The sequence below is a fragment of the Vanessa atalanta genome, chromosome 20, assembly GCF_905147765.1.
Source record: "Vanessa atalanta chromosome 20, ilVanAtal1.2, whole genome shotgun sequence".
In the NCBI taxonomy this organism is placed as follows: domain Eukaryota; kingdom Metazoa; phylum Arthropoda; class Insecta; order Lepidoptera; family Nymphalidae; genus Vanessa; species Vanessa atalanta.
Window position 1 is genome coordinate 3,445,026 of NC_061890.1, and position 23,633 is coordinate 3,468,658.

The 23,633-nt window shown below is 32.5% G+C and overlaps 2 protein-coding genes across 3 annotated transcripts in view; one reads left to right on the forward strand and one right to left on the reverse strand.

Annotated features, from left to right (window-relative positions):
* The window catches only part of LOC125071645 (protein I'm not dead yet), a 38,452-nt gene extending 29,113 nt beyond the window's left edge, over nucleotides 1–9,339 (reverse strand). The window contains exon 1 of the mRNA XM_047681945.1: nucleotides 9,155–9,339. The gene's annotated coding sequence lies outside the window, so the exon portion shown is untranslated. The remainder of the gene's footprint in view (nucleotides 1–9,154) is intronic.
* Nucleotides 1–23,633, forward strand: part of LOC125071646 (GPI transamidase component PIG-S) — a 52,475-nt gene that overhangs the window by 22,110 nt on the left and 6,732 nt on the right. Inside the window, exons 1-3 of one of the 2 annotated variants that reach the window (XM_047681950.1) lie at nucleotides 9,349–9,453; nucleotides 21,543–21,633; nucleotides 23,266–23,405. In XM_047681950.1, the coding sequence (XP_047537906.1) occupies nucleotides 9,447–9,453; nucleotides 21,543–21,633; nucleotides 23,266–23,405 (238 nt within the window). In that variant the 5' untranslated portion in view covers nucleotides 9,349–9,446. Of the gene's footprint in view, nucleotides 1–9,348; nucleotides 9,454–21,542; nucleotides 21,634–23,265; nucleotides 23,406–23,633 lie in introns of those variants that run through there. The other variant, XM_047681949.1, reaches the window with a different exon arrangement.

The following is a 23,633-nucleotide window of genomic DNA, read 5'->3' on the forward strand; positions in this document are numbered from 1 at the left end:
ACCCCGTTAAAGGTCATAGGCTTTTTTATAGCTAGCACCAGAAAAGCTACCCCCTACAACGCGAACGAATCCGCGAGCGACAACTAGTATAATATATTCTCAACAAAAAAAATTTATTAATCTATTAGATCAAAAACGCCGACAAAATTGCAACTTATATCTTGTTTTAAGAGACTATAAAAACCTTCTTATACCTATGAATATTTATAATTAACGTCCTTTAAAATTAACGTGTACATAAGTACATTGTATAAAATTACGCATAAATCACGTGTAATTTGAAGTGAGCTAGAAAACACTGTTGGGAACTGGATTAAAAGTGATTTCACATCAATCATCTTTGATTCCTCGTTTTTGCATTCACGTTATACGGTTTAAAGTAAAGAACAATAATTTAATAATTATATAAGTATATTATTTTTTCAAACATTATATTCAAAACATTGTATATTATTATAATATTATAATCAAAAGGAATTATAAAGTCTGTTTGTATTTCAAATTATTTAAATTCTATTGGTGCGCCTTGAACGTATGGCCGACTCGTTTTCCAAACGGCAACATTTATTTATTTGGTTCTCGTATTTAATTATAAATTTTAATGTTTCAGATCCATTAAATTACATTTTTACATTGGCAGCCTATAAATCATGGGCCTCTCCCTTAAGGTTTTGGAGCACATTCCACCACGCTGCTCCAATGCGGGCAGAATTTCGTTGAATTTAGACACATGCACACAGAGCACGAGATTAATTATAAACACAAATTAAGCACATGAAATTCAGTGGTGCTTGCCTGGGTTTGAATTTGAAATTATCGGTTAAGATGCACGCGTTCTAACCACTGGGCCATCTCGGGTCCATCGACATCCATTAAATTTATATTTAAAAATGTTGCCTAATGTAGTAATCAATTCATAACAAGCGCATCTTCGCTTCACTCCACTAATAATATTACCGCATCTTCCAGGTGACGATAAAATCTTTTAATGTACGCGGAACATCTGATTTCCAGGAATAGCCTTATTTCGACGTTATGATTAATCTCCAAACATATAATCATGACTGTTTTGCTTACGTATATAACATCGAAAGATTATCGGCCATTGATATAATCGTGATCGGTCTTCTCCTTTCGAATGCCAAATCATTGATGTCAGAAGGAGAGAAATAATTGTTTAACGAATCAACATCAAACAACGACAATAACATAATAACTTAGTTCCAAAGTTGGTGGCGTGTTGACGATATAATTGTTTAAATTTCTTACGACATCAATATCAGTGAACAGTGGAGATCCATCAGTTGGTCCAATTGCTCGTCGTCCAACCAATGTTATAAAAAACTAAGACTCTTTGATGCATATTGACGACCTCCGTGGTCGAGTAGTGTGTACACCGGTTTTCATGGGGGTACGCCACGGCCTAGTCGATGTAGAAAACCCTCATTCGTTTTCTATGTTATCTTGGGTCTGGGTGTTTGTGGTACCGTCGTTACTTCTGATTTTCCATAACACAAGTGCTTTAGTTACTTACATTGGGATCAGAGTAATGTATTTGATGTCCAATATTTATTTGATGTCCAATATTTATTTATTTATATGATTTTTTGTCAATCGCTTTAAGTCTTTTACTTAAAGCGCGACTTGAAAAACCGAGTTTTGCGAGGTTATATGCAACTCTGTTATTATATGTGATTCATGATAATTATATCTTATATTGCATCTCTCGTGTGTGTAATGTAAAATCTGCTATGTCATAATTTAATTCATTACGATCTTATCTAAGATACAATATACATTAAAGTTCTACTTGAGGTTGTCACGCCTAGAATTTCACACGCTTTAAATTAAGCCTATAGACGTAACAAGCAATACACGGTAATGTATTGGGTACATATTTAAATCATCGATGAAATTTTTCGTACGATTTAATTAATTTTACACTGTGATGGTTGTTTTGATTTACATATCTTTTGTTTAATTAATGTTATCTGTATATTCCCATAAAAAGATCTGAATCTCAGGTTAGAAGTTAACAACCCCAAAAAGATAATAAATAAACTTTTTATAAAAATTATAATTAATTATTTATGGAAGTATGTAATTAGTTAGTGAATTCGAATTTAAAATTTGACGATTATTGATTAAAATTTATTTCATTTAAGAATTAATTTAAGATACATTAAGATAACGTATTTATAATTATTCAAAATAAAGTACAATTTTATAATAAAGAGTTTGGAGTTTCAATATTACATAACAGTAAACTCGTCCCTCTAAAATTGCATTTTAAGTGTGACGAGACCTAACAAGTCCGACGTGTTCCTTTCGTTCCTCTGGACATGTCAAGCCGTAGGCGATATTATAGTCATCACATTCACCAATTGATCTGTGATATATCTTTTGATATTGGTGGTAATCTTAAACAAAAATTGCGGTCTCAAATCCGGACACAACATATTCCTAGGCATGCTTAATTTACGGTGAAGAAAATCAACATGATCGGATGAAATTCTCCCATTTACCAAACCGCCGCAACAGCACGATGGTATAAGCTCCAAGATTTCTCCTCAAGAGAACAGGAAGCCCTTGCCTAACAGTGGAACATATATAATCAGTCGCTTTCAGCTACTCCCCGAGTCATATAATTATATAATATTTAGCGATTGTTATTAAACATTATATTGTTTATATATTTAATATAATTCAGCTTAATCATCCACATATGACACATTCGGCTGATTGTATATCTATATGTTTGTAATTATCAAATAATTCTTGAACTTTTAACACATTCATTTCGTTTAGATGCGATCGACGTTATATAATAAGGTGACACTGACAGCTCGTAAGATATGCGAGTTTGTTATCAGTCTCAATATACGTGTCAATATCAGGGTTAATGTCAATTCAATGCGACTTGTTTTACCTAATTTTTTTTTATTTAGGCAGCTACATAAATGTATAAATTTTACTTTTGTTTATTTGAGCATGTTAATATTAAAATAAGGTTTACATGGTGGCGTAGCTTTGTGCAAGCCTGTCTAGGTAAGCATCATATATTCAACCGCCAAGCTGCATATTTGGTATTGTTGGGTTTAACGAAATGGTTAAAATTTCATAAAGCGCCAATGTTTATTGGCAGTGGCGACAATTTACCGACTCGTGGCCTTAAATGCCTTAAAGTAATATACTCCCCTTTATTGAAATCGGAAAGCAAATCAAATTATCTACGAGACGTAATTCAAAGGCATCTCTATATGAAATATTTGTTAAGTTTAGAAGGCGCGTGTATGTGCATAATTTAACGGGACGTTATTCGCATCTCAAAAACTATGGGTTATTGTTATACGGTAATGATACGTTCAATATAGGAGCCGAGCATAAATCAACTCGTTTATGTTATGTATCTTAGAAATATAACAATATTGGGACTTAATGTTGAGAACAAAACCGCGTTATTACTTAACGATAGTATAATTATTGTTTAATGTGTGGTGCCTGTATGGGTACCGCTGTAGATTATTTCAATGGAAGAAGTTGTAGATAAACAAACCATAGATTAACATTTTCCATGCGATATGTATTACACAGCACTACAAACTGTTCTTGAATAATACATCTTATTATAACACTTTTCCAAATAACTTCTCATGTCCAATTGATATTTTACTTCCAAAGTTCCAATAACAACTTCGCCGACATTCAAAATGACATGTTTTCGGTAACCATAATGAATATCATAGACTAGCGATGATCCGCTTTCGCATTGGTGTAATTTATTAATACAGAAAATGCTATGATATCATTATAGTTTATCCTCTATGACACAGAAATCATGTAAATATATAATAATTCCTTTTTTTTAAATTGGTTTTCATTAGTTCTGTAAATTACCCTCTTCATATAAACCTTTTTAGTATTATAAGCAGCCTGTAAATTTTCCCACTGCTGGGCTAAAGGCGTCCTCTCCCTTTGAGGAGAAGGTTTGGAGCATATTCCACCACGCTGTTCCAATGCGGGTTGGCGGAATATACATGTGGCAGAATTTCGTTGAAATTAGACACATGCATGTTTCCTCACGATGTTTTCCTTCACCGCCGAGCACGAGATCAATTATAAACACAAATTAAGCACATGAAAATTCAGTGGTGCCTGCCTGGGTTTGAACCCGAAATCATCGTTTAAGATGCACGCGTTCTAACCAATGGGCCATCTCGGCTCTTACCCTTTTATAATCTTAGTATATATTATTTAAGACAAATCAACGTCCAAATTGTTCATTTGTCTTTGCTCCTCCTATGGAGGTTAATATACTCAGCAGCGAGCACGTTTCAATAATATATGATATGCGGAACATAATTATGTCAATCACAATATTATTTGGTTCTCAGAATAATTCTTGAAGTGTAGCGCAGAATGACGTTTCCATAACACGCGATACATTATTGACTCAATTGGTAGCATAAAGGACAGTCTGATAAAGCTGATAAAATGCACTTTTAAGTGTGACTTGGAATATTATAATTTTTTACTTATTTTGTAAATGGAATGATTTTTAACCGAATTCAAAAAGTAAAGAGGAAAAGAAGAATTGATAGCATCATTTTTTTTAATTTCCCTCAGAACTCCAACGTTTATGATGTAGACTAGGGGTTGATTTTTTATGGGCTAGGTTTTTGATTTATAATTTATTTCCTTACATCATTATTTGAAGTCGGAACTTTAAGTTGGTAAGTAAAGAACTGTAGGTAAATGATGGGCTCTCCTTTTGAGGATGTGTCGAACTTATTTATTCCAACACGCCGCTTCAATATGGGTTTGTGAATACAAGTAATGTGGCAGATTTTTTATGTTTCATTTTTTCCTTAATCTCCAAGCACGAGATGAATTATAAACACTAATTAGACACAATTTGAAGCCGCAATCATCGCTTTAGATTCACGTGTTCTAACCACAGGGCCCTTATGCAATCGTTTTTAATTTAAAATGGCAACACTTTACATAAAATTATTAGTCATTTGTTGAATGGAAATACTCTGACAATTAGCCTAATCAGCGGAATACCTTGAGCGCGAAACCCGAGGGTGAATATTGAATTCTATCTGTGACGCATTTTCTGATGTAAGTTTTAAACACTAATAATAGTAAAATATTTTATCTTATTAATTATTTATTACCAGAATTATTTTATTTTACAAGTCATTAACTTCCTACTTGTCAAAATAAATACTCGAAGAGAAGACAGACGTATTTGTTTTATACCGTTTCCACATTTCGTACTTATTTCGTGACTCAGGTATAAGCAGACCTTCTTTGTTGGCTGTGGTTATAAATGAACACAAAGACAACGGATTTAGGTACACATATTTGGAATAACGGGCCGAAAACGACAAAAAATATATAACATGGTCACAGATAACGATAAATAGCAGTATAAAGATTACTTTATCAAAATGGAAATAAGAAGCTGCTTAGGGTTCTGTTTTTATTCGGAAGAAATAGTTTTGTAAAGAGTGGACATTGAAGCCATTTGCTGGCGCTCAAATCGTACAAAAGGCTTAAGTGCATGTAGACACTATATATAATATGCGATGTAAGCGGATTGTATGCGTCTGTTACTATTTTAATAAATGATGCACGATCTTGTTACCGAGGAAACGTTCATAGTATTTCAGGCCATTATGATCTTAGTAAGACTAGAGAAAGTTAAGTTCAGTCTTTGTCGTTGTAAATGGTATTTACATCATAGTTTTATTATAGTTCAGTCTTCAAGGCATTATCGTCGTTTAGTCTAAAGCATTCAAAACGTATTACGTTTAATGAGTCGTCTATTGGTCTCGATCCCTTTAAGTGAATTGTGTGTCACGAGTACTATAAAAACAACTAGATATGTTGATAGTGTTTCGAACAATTGTGTATTCACGAATCGTTTTAAATTCTAGAGTAGATACTGAACTACAATCTGATTGTATACAGAAACAGAACAGTAACGAATTGTTTGCTTCTCGGTGGTTTTTCTCCTTGACACGACAAACTGTCGGACAAAATTAACATAATATTTAACGAGAGAATATTTGTTCCGGTGAGATCGTCTTATCTCAAACTGACCCAAGGTTTCTAATGCAGGTAACAAACCAATTGTAATGTACTTTTGTACTGTATTATGCTTATAAATTGCATTTTAATTATAATTCGATACATATTCTGATTAATCACAACAGTAGCCTCTATTTTTACACCAATTAGTGACTTCAATGGTGGAGCAAAGATTCCAGATGCAACAATTCTATGATTCATCGTTTGATTACTGTCATTTAAAAATTATCAATCGTAGTGTTTATGATTATTGACTGTTTGTTGATGTAACGAAAATGTCAATCAAAATCAATTGTGTCAAAGATGTTCATCAGTTGAATGCACTCTGACAGCGCACTATACAAACGTCGAAATTCGTTGATGAATTAAAATGCAATATCAAATCGTTTGACACGCGTAATTGATTCCATTTATTTATTAATTCGTTTCTCCTGTGTTTGAAATTAACCAATATATTTTGTGAGACTAAGCATTTGTAGTGCATATATATTTTCGTTACTATATTTTCGATACTAGTGTTTAAATGAATGCATCCTGCGCGTTTATTCATGTATCCAAATTAGCCGTTTTTTTTTAAACGCTTCAAATACCTGGTTTATGATTATCGAACATTAATACAGGATAACTTTATCATTCACTCGATCTGTTCTTCGTTTATTTGAACGCATGATATACAAACTTTATGATTAAATAGATTTGGACAACTTTTTTCGACTGCTTGCTCAACGCTAATTTTTCCTTAGGAATTCTTTTGGCAAGTTAGATGCGATTAACAAAAAATATCTTCGTTAGCACTTAGTGGCTCTATTCTACTCGGCCAAATGATACATGGAGTAACCACCAAGAATAACATTTTTTGTTCCTGAAAGTGGATATACTCTCTTAAACGACGACGTTCGTTTGTATAAAACAATTCGTTATTTGCGGTTTATTTCTCTTGTCATAGTTATGTAAACTGATTAATAAAAAATCTGAAAGTATTATTATGTGTATTATGGTGTGTGTATACGTATGTGTGTGTGGAAAGTACTCAAATGTTTTATTGTGCGAAAACTGTTAGGACAAAACACAAAACCGACTACATCTTTTAACGCAACTCGTAAGATCCTTGAATTTTCCGCCTCAATGATATTTTAATTAATATACATACATACTTTGTAGGTTGTTGTTCAAATCAATTAACAGTTTACCCGTTGGAAAATTTATTGTCACGTAGTATATACGTCTCGGGTATTCCTTAAGGAAATTTATAAAACGATAAGAAATACTTACTGACTTTTATGTCATTGCTATTATTGCAAGATTCCTGACAAACATGCTTTGTTTATTGTGGTTATGTAAATATTAGACAGCCGAGGCAAATGTTCCAATTTGGTCCAAGTTCGGCAAACATCTATTGGCCTACCTGATTGTAAGTGGTCGCCACCGTTCCTAGACTGGCACTGTAATAAATATTATCCATCTCTCTCAATGTGCCGCTAACCTTGGGCTTTAAAATGCTGCCTCTTGTGAGTCAGTTACATTGACTCACTCATAAATCCCTATCGCCAAGTGATTTGTGTTCCACTCCACTGCATTGGTCTTTTCTCCTCGTAATATCGATGTTGAGCTTATTCTACTGATTTTTTAGTATCGGTGGATGCACATTAGGCAGAATATAATCTGAGACATGTTAGATCCCTCACGGTGTGACTTCATTGCGTCCGATATATATAAATACATATTAAGCACAAGAAAATAGCGATGCCCAGAAACGAATCCGAGATTTTTTATTTAAGATCCACGTGTTTACTCCACTATTCGTGGTTAGCAAAATATGACCTCGCTTAGGTAAGCGTAGTTTTTTTTATATCGGAGAATATAGCATTTACGTATGTAATTGGAATTATGTTAAGAACTCACTAGTGTGTAATATTGCTACTATCTACCTAAAGGTAGTAGATAGTAGCCGTTTATTAATGCATAAGTTACTCTACCGGTATAATAGAGTCGAGAGGAGCCAGCGGCTGGAACAGATGAATCGTTACCAAAGGCTGGGTTCAAACCCACGAAAGTACAATTAAGTTTTCAGGTAAATAATATGAGTTTACAATTCATGTGTATTCCACCAAGCCGCATTGGAGCCGCAAAGTGGTGGAATAAGCTTCAATCATTGTCTTGACAATCGACCTGTGTCCAGTTGTGGGGTATTTACGATCCTTTTCCTAGACATATTAATTACAATAATTTGATGACTATTGGTGTTTTTTACTATATCCTAAAATTGTACTCCAAAAAGCAAGGATTTATGGATGTAAGATGTGATGTGTTGGTTCCTTGTGATATTTTCCTAAAGCACCCGACCACACGAAACGAATTATAATTAAAAATTAATCGCATTAAATAATAATCACGGATTTGATCCCGGAATCTTCGATTACGATTATCGTAGTCAAACCACTTATTTCCCTTAAGGGCGAAAGTAAAAGCACGTATATACACAATATCTCATTGAATAGTTTTTAAATAAATTTCTTGCTTATGTAACAAATACATTTACATAAATGAATTTAAATTATTAAAACGATATTACTTATTTAATTTTTAAATCCATTTTTATTTGCATATCAGACAGTTGACGTAAGTAATTGTTTGTTGTATTTATTTAAATATAAAAATAGTTAACACATTTCAATGTATTTTATATATTTTCGTGAATAATAAATAGCAAATCACGATTATATGAACAGCAAGGACTTAAAATTGCAACATACGTGACTAGGAATTCACTTGAAACCACTATTTATATTGACTAACGTTGCATAACAAAAAAAATATATACGTATTAAAATATATATATATATCGTTTGCTTAAATAATAATCTGTGGTGAATCCAAATATATAAATATAAAGTTATGATTTGAAATTATTTATTCTTAAAATATTTCTACATTTTTAAATAATAAATACCACGGTGCCTACATTAAGAACCGTGAAATGCATTATCATAACCCAATACAAAAATGTTTATAACACCACGTTTTAAAAAACTTGTATAATAAAAATCCCACTGACCAGCTTATGAAGAAATCCTTTCTTCTTCGATATAACGTTGGCTGTTAATATAAATAACACAACACTAAACTTTTTTTTTCTTAAATTAAATACACGGTGTGTTTATACAGTTTGGCGGGAAAATTTGACAACCGCGCACGTACGACTGACGCGCGGCGCGGATGCGAACTGAAATGAAACGAACGTAATAATATTTTTTCCAGTATTCCCGCGTTGGTATTAGGGACGCGTTGTATTTGACGTTTTCGTTTTTAATTTGTTTGTGCGTGAACGTATTCGATATAACCACGTGATGCAAGGTTTGTGTCGTATTTTAATATTACGCCTTATGTGTGCATACCGCTAGGCTACTCGTATGCCGAATAGATGTGTTATGTAGTGATTGATACGATCGTGATTTGATACGTTCTAGTGATGGCCACCTGCTACGGAACTGGACAATTATATGGGTTATGAGACTACTCTTATACGGTATTTACCGTTACAAAAAATTGTTTGTAATTTTGCTTTGATTGGTTGGTTGGTTGGGTATGATCGTAATTCAAAACATTGCTTAGCTTATAGTTATATAAAAACCGCGTGTTAAAAATAATTGAGGGCTGAATTTTTCGGTTTTTAGTATGATATCAAAATATACTTTATTCTTTGGCTTTTACAAGCCCTTTTGAATCGTCTTTTAACAAACTATTTAAAGTAAAGCTACCACCGGTTCGGAATGTAGATTTTACCGAGAAGAACCGGCAAGAAACTCAGTAGTTACACTTTTTTAAAATCTAAATTAATTAAATATGGTATTAAGATTATTTAATGCTACTTAATTAAACACTTGCAGTAATTGCAATTGTCTTTTAAATAAGACAAAATTACTTATTATAAAAACGAATTCGACTACTATTATTTATAAAATATATTCATAAACAAATATGAATTAATAGTTTATATTAGGCATCAATAAAATAATTCAGCAAGAGTTTAGAAAAATTAACTAAAAACAAAAGGACATAAGTCACAAAATGTTATAAACTGACATTTATATTAACACATAATGAATAGTTCAATATAACGCCATACGTTTAATTGTACATCGTTTAGATACCAAAATATGAACCCATGGGATACAACATTGGTTCGATCGCATTGATCAACCAATCACAGAACAGTATTTATGACGCCATATGTTTTTTTTATTACGCTGCGAGAATAATGTTTGCGGATGCCGGATACAAAAACGTTTCTGGGGCTCTTTCATGTTTGATAGTTATAAAAGATTACACAATGCTGGATTCATCCGATAATACGGTTTTATAAATGTATAAAAATCACGGAAGACAGAATTTGTTGGCACTGAATCGGTAATACTGTTTATAAAATGTTTTTTTTTTAACGCAATGACGTAAATATCGCGTTTTTTTTTTTGGTAAAGAAAATGTTATTTATTGGGGTACGTGATAATTTAAATAATTTGCTGTTATTTAATAAGTTGGCAGTCATTGCGTAGTTGGCTAACTGGTAAATATTTTTTTTTTATTTGAGTCATATTAAAATGATAAAAACAACGGCCAATCATGTTACTTTGACTAAGAAGGTTTTTGTAAAGAGTTTTTATCTTTGCACTTATCTGGAACGTTATATGTCTGCTTTTTTGGTAAATATGTCGTTTATGGATTAAGTGGTTATTAGAATAAAGTACGTTAGTGACCAAATACTAAGAAAAACCTGACTAGTTTTGATTTACAATGACATTGAAGTCCTCCCCGCCATAATATGCCATTAGTTTCTATTATTGATGGAGTATAATAGAAAAAAATTATTGCGTCATTTTGACGTGGGACCGATTCTTTTACCAATTTTTCTTTATAGTCTCAAGATACCGTCGATAAGCAGAAAAAAAGAGTATTTAATAAATTACAACAACAATATATTTTAACAAATTTATAGATATCTACCTTTTTTATTAGTAAATCACGTTATAGCTTTGATGTTTGTTCAATGTCGTAACTTAACGTAAATGTGTTAAAATATGTCAAAAGTAATCATGTAAACATTACGATTTTCAGAATCTCGTATTTACATAAAAAGTTGGTAAGTTGCTTAGAACTGGTCATCACCGCCCAGAGATAAGCGCGTTAAAAAAAATAGCCTTTCGGCACATCGCTGATGCACCACCAACCTTGGAAACGTGGGTGGGTGGTATCTACACAAATGGCCTTGCACCAAATAAAGATATAATATTACTTCGCTATTGATATATAATATCTTAAAAACAACTAGTTTTAAAGATCCATATTGCGCCGTGATTTGTCTTACCCTAAACGAGGAAACGCATTTTTTATTTTCTTACGCAATTGTCTGCCAATATAACTTATCGTATAGGCATGCATGTATATGAATACTTATAACCGTACGCCTCACGCAAAATTTCTTATTCGTACGTTATTTCTTATGATATTCTCTCAATATACTCTTCTGGATATTTTATGATTTCATAGAGGCACATTTCCTATAATTTTTGCCAGCACACGCCGGTAAAGCAGCCGAAAATTAAATCATCATCTTGACATATCGTATTGGAGTGCTTCCGTGAATCTGAAAAATAAACATACTAAATTTTTTTTTATGAATATCCGAGTTGCTTAAAATATAAATATATTGTGTTTATTTTTAACACGTAGACAGACTGGTTAATTTTTTTGGTCACACTTGATTTTCCTTTAAGAGTATTACAACATTCAAAAAAAGAAACTCAAGTCTAGCTTTTACAAGCCTGATTACTAATCAAATTAAAACAAATGTTAAAAAATTTAGTAGTTACTCTTTCTCTAAAATCAACTCCACACTTATATATTTTATGTGGCAGCTACAAGTAATAATAATACTCACATCAGGGGTTGTCGATACAACCCTAGACTTGCGTATTTGTTACCCTTAATATAGGGGAAAGAATGTTACGCTCTAGTCTCCCTTCTGAGTAAGCCATTTCTTTATTAGATGGATTCATTATAAGGATATTGCAAATAAGAAATCAAGACCTCAGATTTTAAATCGAAAGAAAGATGGAGCGCACGGAATATTACAGTAAAGCAATAAAAGCGAATATAGAATAAAAAACGAATACAAATAACGATAGTGCGAAACGGCACGTCTTTTTGTTAGTAGATAAAAATTGCTCTTAATCTAGATAAGTAACTCTGTATGTCTGTCTGTTGCTCTTTCACCGCCAAACCATTGAACCGAGTTTGATGTAATTTGGTATGGAACAAGCTTGAACTCCAAGAAAGGACATTGATTACTTTTTATACAGGCGAGAACTAGTTATTAAATATTTCTTGACGTATTAACAAATTGTTAATCATCACATACACTATCGGGAATATGCATTTCTGTTTGTTGCTTCCCTGCAATGTTCCGAGCGCTCTATGTGCTTTTTTTTTTAATCAATACTATGGAAACTTTGATTGATTCAATTCTGAAAAGGTTGTACTAGCTCGGTCGCGTCATCACCCCGGTACTAACTAGTGAGATGTTTATAAAAACAAGTGCCGCGTGATGTATATTTTCATTTCAAATACACATTTATACTAATGTGTTGTTTACTTATTATACTTATAATTATAATTATGTTATATTTCATAATATAATCATCGATTCCGTTTTCTGTAAGACATCAAATTCGGCTTTGTACGATTCACGAAATAATTTAATGGATTTACTTTGAATTAATAAGACCGCTGTTATTACATATTAAGTAAATGTCCCACTACTGGGAAAATGCATCCATACTAATGGGAAGCCAAAGCTTTAACAGAGACTTTCTTTCTATCTCAATAAACAAAAAACATGTCATCGTTCATGCTCAAAATAATCACTTGGCTTTACATTTAAGTACTGATGCTTCTAACCAAGTAGTTCCTAGTTCCAACAATAAATATTATGTAAAACACTAGTAATCCACAACACGGTCTCGCCCTCGAAAATAAAAAAAAACTCATCAAGACCAGATTTTGTAACAACATTTGTTGGCACAAAACCAATATATTATTATATAAATATATGTAATTGAATATGAGTCATTTTAATCCATAAATTTAGATTCTAGAAATAAATTGAAGACAGCGATAACTCATCTTAGTATATGTATATGAAACGATACTCCAAATATATTGTGTAAATATGACTTTAATTGGTCTTTCTGTTCTAGCGACAATGACGTTCTAAGTCGAGATATAGCCTCACAGGAGATGCTATAAAGATGTGCGAATTCTGAGCCCTTAAGTGGACGTTTAAAGTTGGGTTGTTGAAGTACTTGCTTACCTAATTCGTAGAAACAAACAAATCCTGTAAGGACCACATTCCGAATATATATATCAGTACTGGGATAACCGAGCTTCCTTTGTTTCTCTATAAAAAATGTACTTTTTCTATTGTTAATAATTGCGTATTTATTCATTGCATGAAAAATAAAAATTATCTTAACACAATATGATCCAAATAAATTCATATACCTATTGTATTAAATATACATATATACAAAAAGTGCTCATTAATTATTTGAAGATTTTGTCTAATTGTTCAGAGTTACACGGTCATTGACAAAAGTACTAACGATTGTATATACAAGTATATATTATAAAGATTAAACGATGGAATCGTATTACCTTAATTCTACAGTTAACTAAAACGGCCCAAAGATTTAAGACTTGAGTCTAAATTTAATTTATCAAATTAATATTTTATTTAATGACGCGAACCATATTCGGAATAGATTGGTTAATAATTTACTAATTGGATCTGTTTCATATCTCTTTCCTCTGAAATGAAAATCTGACGGAAACGGTAAATTACGAGATTAAATTCAGGCACAACTGATCCCCAACACCCTTAAACACTTAAAAGAATATTGACCATTCCTTATATCGTCAAAGTGCCAATAACCTCATGGACTAAGAGCTTATCTCCCTTGTACCTGTAATCACTAGCTAGCGTCCCTTTCGAAACGGAAATCAACAATACGAAGTACGCTAGTTGATAGTAGAGTATGTGACGATGGTTTGTTGGGCCTAGCTAGACGAACTTTCACTGTACCCTACCACCAAATGAGTCTACTGTAATGTATCAGCTCATGCACGGTTCAACATTTGTTGAAGCGTTCTTTTACCTTTAAAATCAACTTGATAACATTAAGTCGCCACATAATCAGATAATATATGACCCATTTTATAATATATCTTTATTTATATTTATTTAATCTAAATGATTTCGTTGAAAGCATTTTGTTGTCAGAAAGGTCCATTAGAGAAGAATTTTATTTTCGACGCAATTTCATGTGCAAAGTTTTATTCAACTTCACCTTTTAGTGAGTGGGGACACATCTTGCTGCAGAATTTTAAAAAACTTCCACCCAACCAATTGAGCTAAAAGTTTGCGTATGTTTTTAGTTCTTCAGTGCTTACTGTAAGAGCTTACGTCTTATCTCACTTGCGAATAGTTCAAAAGCGATATACAGTGATACGCGCTATATTAAAAAGTGTTTACTTTTAATCTATATATCTATATACTACATGTAATAAAATTGGAGTGTCTGTTGGTAATATTTAATTAACGGCTTTTGACTAAATGCATGTATACACGGTACATATAACAATTATTTTTTTTTGTGTCTGTTTGTTCTTGCTTATCTCTGAAATGGCTGGACCGATTTTGACGGTACTTAAAGTACCGTCAAAATCGGGACTAACTTAGGCTACAACAATAACTTTTTTGTTAAATTCAAACGCGCACGAAGTCGCGGGCACAGCTAGTATAGAATATAATTATTTTAGTATAGCCATATGATCTAACATTTTATGATCATATCCTGTGGTTGGTTTCGATCTCGTTGAGACTAATGTCAATACAAAAGTATATTAAATTAAATTCGTGCTAGGACATACATGGATCAAATAAATACTTTTTAAACATTATAAACGTATGTAAAAAACATGCAATCGTTTCTGTAACTTCTAACTCTAGATTACTAGACACCCTATTATTTTCTTATGCTTTTACGTGTTTACTTTCGTTGAAAAATATCATGTACCTGAAAATTTCTCGTGACTATTTTATATACGAAATTATAGTGTACATTTTCCCATCAAACCATCCATCTAGACCGAATATGCCGCTTTTAGCGTTCGAATTGGAACAGACTTTTGTCTTTTGCAATATAAGTGGAAAATTTTCTTTACTACTAAACGATAAACTAAGTTTTACCTGGTCATGTGCTATACAAATATTTGTCGCTAAGTTTGTTTAGCACAATCAAAGATAAAAGGAATAATCATAGCTATTACGAAATTACGTAATCGCTAAGAAAAACGACGCTAGCACGCCACGCTCTTTGTCAAACTAACATTTGATATTCAAAGTTACGTCGAATTAAAGAAAAATGTTAGTCTCCTGTTGTGTATTTACGATTTTATTACATACATTTGTATTTTGTTACGACTGTTATGTATCAAGGGACGCCATTATTGATATTTGCTTAGAGAGCGCGCTCACATGGGATTTACACGAGTCGATTTCCGATGTATGGCTATTAATGAAAAATCCACTGTATAATTTAAAGGATAAATTGACGAGGCTGTAATCGGCTAGACTTTAGAGGTGCTGCCAAAGGCTGCATAGTCGGATGACAAAAATAGCCCCCTGATCGCCCGATCTATACCCCAATTTTACTAACAAATTGACTTTATTGCAATCGAATCGAAACCTAATCAAAGAGCGAGTAATTTACACAAAACATTTACACGAATTTTACAATTAAAATATATTTATTGTTAGTGATATTAAAATCATCTAAAAAAAAAACATTTACAAACTTACCTATCAAAAGTGTTCTATAAGTACTAGCTGTATTTAAAAAATATTTATCCCGACTATATAAACCAACCAACCAGCGCCACCATCCGGGGTCCTACTCGAATACACAAATATATTCACTAAAATCGGCCCAGCCGTTTAGCAGTTCAGTGACATACAAACATAAGAACGGAAGAATTATACAAATATTTGTTAAATAAGTTAACATATGAATATATGTAGATATTCACATTATATTTAAAACGCAAGTTTATATACGATAAATACCTCGACCTCTGACCTATTTTTGATCGGGAATTATTAATTAATTGTTATGTAATTTATTTATATTTATTAGTCTTGAACATATGAATACATTGTAATATATACTTCGATGTATATACTTTGATACTCGTAACGATATCCATTGTTTCATTTGTGTATAATTGATGAGATTACATTGAAACCAACCAGTCTTTATACGCATAGTAAACGTATACTTTATTATTATTAAAAATACTATGTTTAGTGATTTCCCCATTTATATCAGACCGCTCAAAGCGATGTTTCTAGAATCTTGAAATCTTTAAGTGTTGGTGTGACGCAGCTTCGACGTCATTCAAATCTAGTAAAAATACTTTCAATGTTCCGTATATGAAAGTATTAGTAATATACTATATATTTCGCTTGGTCGTAGGACTTTGTGCAAGCCCGTCTAGCTGTTTTTACGGTAGTTATTCCGAATAATTTGATTTTCTAATGAAAAGAACTTAACTAACGAACCAAGTCGGTAGTATAGGCAATTTCCTATCTTAAAAAACCTGAAAGGTAAAAATTACACAAGTGTGCGTGTTAATTGTTTCCTCTACACACTCTTGAGGACCTTATGTTTGAGTCCTCCGTCGCTTTCTTTTTTTTTTGTTTCTGACGTTGTCGTCGTGTAACAGTTTTGATTTAAATGTGAGACTACCATTTCGACAAGTAGATTCTACCGAGATGGACCGTCAAGAAAATCAATCGTTCAAATCAACTGGTACAACTTAACTGCCGATCATAGCAACAAAGTTTAATTTACTTCATTTACATATTCAAATATTCGCACCATAAATAAATTAATAACTCAGTAATTACAGAGTATAATTACTACCGATAAGTATACATAGGTACCTCAAAAGAATCAGGTAGGTAAGTGTGAATATTTGAAAACATCGCTTGTGAGAAATGTTATCGAAGACAATTATTATTATATGTTTTAAATTGTCAGTTGTCTGTCGATGCAGTCATCACGTTGGATTCATAATGAAATTGAACTTGGGTATGCAGTGACGTAATTTCTCTTTGGTTGGCCTTTTTCTTAGCTTGTTGATATAATTTAACACTGCTTTGGTGTTTGGATTTCTGTATCAACACATAAAATTTTATATCTAGTAGGTTTTAACTGGACATCATGTGTTTAAAATCAAGAGGATAGAGTTTTCAAAGGTTCCATAACTAATTTTGTGGTACTAGTCCAAACGGGTTTGAACAAAGTCTAACAGCGATAAAATTCCGAAGCAGTATCAAACTCAGCATATATAAATGACAGATAATAATAGTATAATATTTGTATTTAGGTCAAAAACGTGTTCTAGATCCAACGACGAAGGTCCTCAAAGCGTTCGCTCCTCATTAAAATTCAAGCTATAAACAATAGCTTCACAGTGTAATTTTATAAGCTCTGTATCGATAAGCTTATCTTATCGTTCGTGGGCTCGTTTAACACGAGGGTTTGGTCGTGCGTGTTCATATTTTTATCAAAGGAAGTTCTTTTGAGAAGGAAGGATATGCACTCGTAAAGTTAAAAACTATGTAATATTGTTCTGGCAGATTTAATTGAGAACAGTGGCTCTGGCAGTTTCAATAAAGCCAAGGCTACAATAAAATCAAATCAAATGTATTTATAAGTAAACTTTACAATGAAGCGTTTTTGAATCGTCAATATTTAAACACAATCAACGTTTCGGAAAGCAGCCCCCAGCGAAAAGAAACGTACGAGCAAGAAGCATAGTTGCTCTTCTCTACATAGTGTAAAGCAAAGTCGCTCCCTGCTGTCTGTCCCTATATATCCTTATATATTTAAAACTACGCAACGAATTTTTACGATGATGATAGAAACACTTATAATTTTAGAGGTTTCTAATGTGATGTCGTAAATAAACACTTTCTTTTGCATTTCCATTGCAAATGCTGCCTGAACCTTATGAGACAGATCAAAATAATGTACTACACCATTGTACACCTTAAAAAGGTCTATCAGCATTCAAATATACAGGTTACAATGCTGTAATTCACTATTAGTGTTCAATCAGTCCTGTGATTGAATCCGAGCCTAAATCCAAGCTCTCTTTTTCTAAAAGTATTATTTAAATGAATAATAAGATTTATTGATTAATTTAGCCTCAATAAACTTTTTATCATTTTATTTTTAATTATCACAAATACAGGTACTTTCTATTGCCTTGCGATAAGCCTGGTGCCTTGTTGAGCTTATTTTGATATCCGGGGCTCGACAGTCACTATCAACTCTAAGATTCGAAGATGTTAGTTAGAATTTCCTAACAGTACTAACCAATTGGATTTTATTGCCACCCAAGACATTGAGGTCCATATAAATTAGCCACTCGACCAAGAGGCAGCTGGGCTTTTTTTAAACTACGTGCGATATCAATATCCTCGATATCAATTATACCTGAGTGTTACGTATCATTGCAGGGTCAGGTGTTAAGTAGCGGACCGAGATGTAATTGAGAACAATGACCACTTATAGAACACTATGAATTAATGAAACTATATACATTCTAGCGATCACGATCAGTGACCGTAAAACACAGACTTAATAACCTTAAGAACTGGTATCATTATATATATTTTTGGTGGAAAACTGTTGTGTTATTTTTACAAAATTAAATTGAATGAAATCAAAGTATACTCTATTTAAGTAGACTCTTGCACTTTTTCATAATTTTACATGATTACATTAAATTAAAAGCTACCAAGAAGAAAAGATAATCTAATCAGTAGTTACTCTTTCCCGACAATTAGTTACATAGATTATTAAATAAAAAATCGGCCAAGTGCTAGTTGGACTCGCGCAAAAAGGGTTCCGTACCGTTATCTATAAAAAAGGCAAAAAAAACAAAGTTTTTGTACATGAGCCCCCTTAAATATTTTTTTTTTTTTATAGCGGCAACAGAAATACATCATCTAAGAAAATTTCACACTGTCTAACTATCACGGTTCGTGATATATAGTCTTAGTGAATGGGGTTTCATTTTACCCATTGGGTAAAAACATAATGAAAATAAACGAATATTAATTCCGCACTTTTTATCGTCTACGTGATCCTTTATCGAGCAATATGCCTTATTAATCAAAGTTTTTTAACAAGTGATCGAAATTTAAAGCTAAAAGTCTACTCATAAACTTATATGATATTGCTAAATTTTCGTAAATTTAACTACCTAAGCTAATTATTAGGTTTTACTAGATGGGAAGAGATAGCAAAAAGTTAATAACAATTTTCAGACCTGTGTAAAAAATATATTTTTTCATACTTGTATTTTTAAAATAATATTAGTTAATCAACTTTCAAATCAAGTTTCTTGAATGTGTATACTTCAAGGGTTTCTATACTTCATATTACTCGTCTGTGAAGGAACCATACCGAAACATTTTTAATAACAAACCCATCGACTATTCTTTCTAGTTCAGTGAAGAAAGTGCCAGACTTCAAACGTAATGCCTCTCACAAGTACCGATAATTAGCATACCCTTAACCTGTATCGAGAGGTTAAACGAGATCATCATTAAACTAAGTTTTTAATAATCAATGAAATCATAAATAGTGCAATTAGCCGGGATGCTCTTAAATGGATCCAAGTGGAGATGATATTCTCGCACTTTGCTCCTACTATAGGTTAATATCTAAAGTCTAGATTCTACATAACCTTCAATCTTATTTAAAAAAAAATTACAAATACACCAATAATATAAAATATATACCTACCAAAAGTAACTTAAATATACAATTCATGGTCACGGCTAAATTAAGCAATGAAAAATTTTAGTTGAAAATGCTTATCATTTTAATAATAATAGCACTTGACTTTTTGGTCCGTGATCATTATTTACCGACTACACCGATATTTGAAAGTTTAAACAAAAATAGTAATTTTAATAATTAATTTGTTAGGATAAAGTAAATCTAGGAAGATAATTTTAATAAGCATAAAACAATATCAACACATCGGCGTACTAAATAGTGTAGATTCAAACATTTAAGACGAGAACCTGTTATTAACGTTTTGTATGACAATAGTCTAAATTAAAAATGGTTGAAACCGTGAAGTGCAGCTAATTATATATGAATATTAAATACTAAATCTTTCCTAGAAACGCGTTGTATCTTCTAGTATAAGTTGTACGTATATTTTTCAGTTAGGCAACACATATAAAATGTCTAAACATTAAAATAATAGTTGTATAAATATAATTTTTTACTTTAATCTAAACAAGTTTTTTTCTTATTAATAACACCTACATAAGTGATCCGAGTACGTAATACTGTTGGCGCCCAGAAACGTTGAAATCTGAACCAAACGTCTAACATACGTATATGTTTTCTTTCCTGCATGGGCAATGAACAATGACAAGTGTTTATTAAACTGCGAGGCGTCTGTAATATCAAACCGTGACGCATTTTGTCTTAAAACGCAGTACAATCAATAAACACTTCTATTGAGAACACGAGAAATGAATTAAATGTATCAGCTGGCACGTTTAAGACTTGATAGGCATTTGTATGAACTCAGCGGGCAAAATCGTTCACATCCAGATAACTTATGGATATGTTAAAATTCATGTATAATACACGAGTTTTCTTTTAAATGTCATATCTGTACTCATTTATATATATATATATATATATACATATAAATGACTACAGAATTTTTGGAAAGTAGGATTAATCCAAAGGTCTAAACAAAACCTTATTACGCATCTACTACCTTCTAAAATAAAGCGCCTAAACTCTCCTTGGTGGTATTGGAGTATGTGAGTGACGAAATATATAAAATATATAGAAGTCCGCGTTTGTGCAATCATTTACTAATTTTTTTTCCTGCCCCTGTACCAATCTATGTGAGGTCGGCGAGTGTCTTTTCTTTCCATACTCCTCTATTATTCGTCATCTGATCGTTCACGCGCATCTCTATCATATCCCTCTTCACACTAATAATCGTTTACTATATCTTTTGCAGAATATTTCGGTTAAATATCAGTCAAATGTTAAATTTATCTATTCGGATATAACCAAATGATATAAGTTCAGAGTTCAACACAAATTTTCGTCTAATTACACAGATAAAAAGCTTATCTTTTCAATAACAATTATTTAAATGAAACACAACATTAGTGTGAGAGTAAGACACGGAACATAAAAATTCAAACTCAATATTTTGTCATAACGCATCAAAAAAGAATAAATAAAAAAAAAACACATATTTCTTTTCAGAAGCGAATCGCATGTGGGCGAGTGCCTCCTTCGTAGGCGTGCTCATCATCATCGGTCTGCCGCTTTGGTGGAAAACTACAGAAGTATACAGGTTAATAATTAAAATGTTCTATATAATCATACCAATCGAGAATGTAACACCTTCATTATAAATATTATTTTATACTTTAAAAGACAATTTATAAAAATGAAGGCCTACTTTTCCGGTGTATACGATCTGATTTTAAATTCATCCTCGTGTTCCGTACTGCCACGAGTATTGGAGAAGCATGGCGAAAGCTAAAAATCCTTTCCGTGAATGGGAGAGTAGGTTTTTTCATAATAATCGCTCGATATCTTGACTCTCAATAAAAACATAATTTGATAGGAAGAGGAGGTCATTGCCAAGTAGTATAATATATAGTATAATTGATCGATGCCTCTCTTTACCTGTATCTCAATAAAAATATTATCTTAAGCGAAGCCGGTTACAATCCAGCATCCAGGATTTAAACTGCGTGATCTCATGTTCGGCAGTGAGAGGTAAACATGACAGAGCATCAGACGAATTTAATTCTGCCACATGTCTATCCACCAAACGCATTCCAGCGTGGTGGAATAAGCTCTTTAAAATCTTCTTCTCCTACTTTCTTTATGTCTACGATGGCATAGTCCTGGCTCGATCTGAACCATGTCCTTCATTTATTAACTTCTTTAAGTTTATTTTGCAGCGACTTATTTTAAAAATATTTCTTATTATGCTATAAACAATATCATCTACATTTCTCACCTTGACTTAACAATTATATTGGGATGTTTACAATAACCCCTTTATCACATGAGATAATTATTTGCACGACTATATTTAAAAAAACTAAACTCATGCTAATGAAACTTGAACTTCACTTTGATAACGTGATGAATGAATTAATGAGGTTCATAGGGTATCGCTTATTGTATGCAAACTTTTATTTTGAGACGGAACGCAACGTCCTTCTTATAGATAACCAACTAAAACAAGATATAATTAGTATGTAACTTGTTTTAACTGCGCAATTTAAAATGCAATTCATTTACAAAATAACGTTGTTTACTTTCTCCCAATTAAAATTATGTTTATATTCTGTCATTCGTTTAAACATAACACCCGCGATACAAACTCGCTGGAAATTTGTTTTAGTTCCGGTTGTTCTGTATGTATATATTTTCATTAAATATGTTTAAAATAAAGTTTAACACGGTCAATAAACTTAATTTTGAAGCACTGTTGACTTCAAGCTAGACTATTATTTGAACTATTATCATAGGTTTTACTATACTTTTATATTGGTTTATTAAAAAAAAATATTAAATAAATGAAAAAACCGTGCCTCGTTCGTCGGAAATTCTCAGTAACAGCGTGGAATCTTGGCGATGAAATTTAATACACGACCTTGCCTCCGAAAGCACGTGAGCCGATGGTCGTCCGCCTGGACTATCTCTGGTCGTGTAGGGTTTGCCCACACATTTTTGCAGTATAATATGCCCTGCATAATTGGCTGGACTCCCTTGAGATTCGTTGCCGTGGCCGAAATCAGTTATAACGACGTCATCGTATATGTTCCAACAATATATATATAGTAAAATTTACGGTTGATATACTTAATTTGGAAGTACTATTAATTACCTTAGGGTCCGCCTGATGCTACAGGCTTTCCACACACACAACACTGGACACAGGCTGAAGGCTATTCTATTATTTCAGGGTCGCGTTACCGTACGATAAGATAAACGCATTCGAGACCGATTCACATTACATAGCAACGGAGCTGACAGTTCTAGCCAACGACGACGAGACCGCACAAGAAGTCGCGAGACAGATCGAGAAAGCATTCCAAGAATCAGGTTTGTTGTTCTTGTTTTTAATTATAATGATAAGCGGATAGGACAATGGACACTTTTTGGTGTGTGTTCCCATTGGCGCTGTAGAAATTGTGTCCCTTGTGGCTGTAGTTACACTGGCTCAATCACTCCCTAAAAGAAATACTAAATATGGTAATTCGCGGTAGAATATCTGATGACTTGGTGACCTATCATGAAGGGCTTGCCAAAAGCATTTTTTATTATTATGAT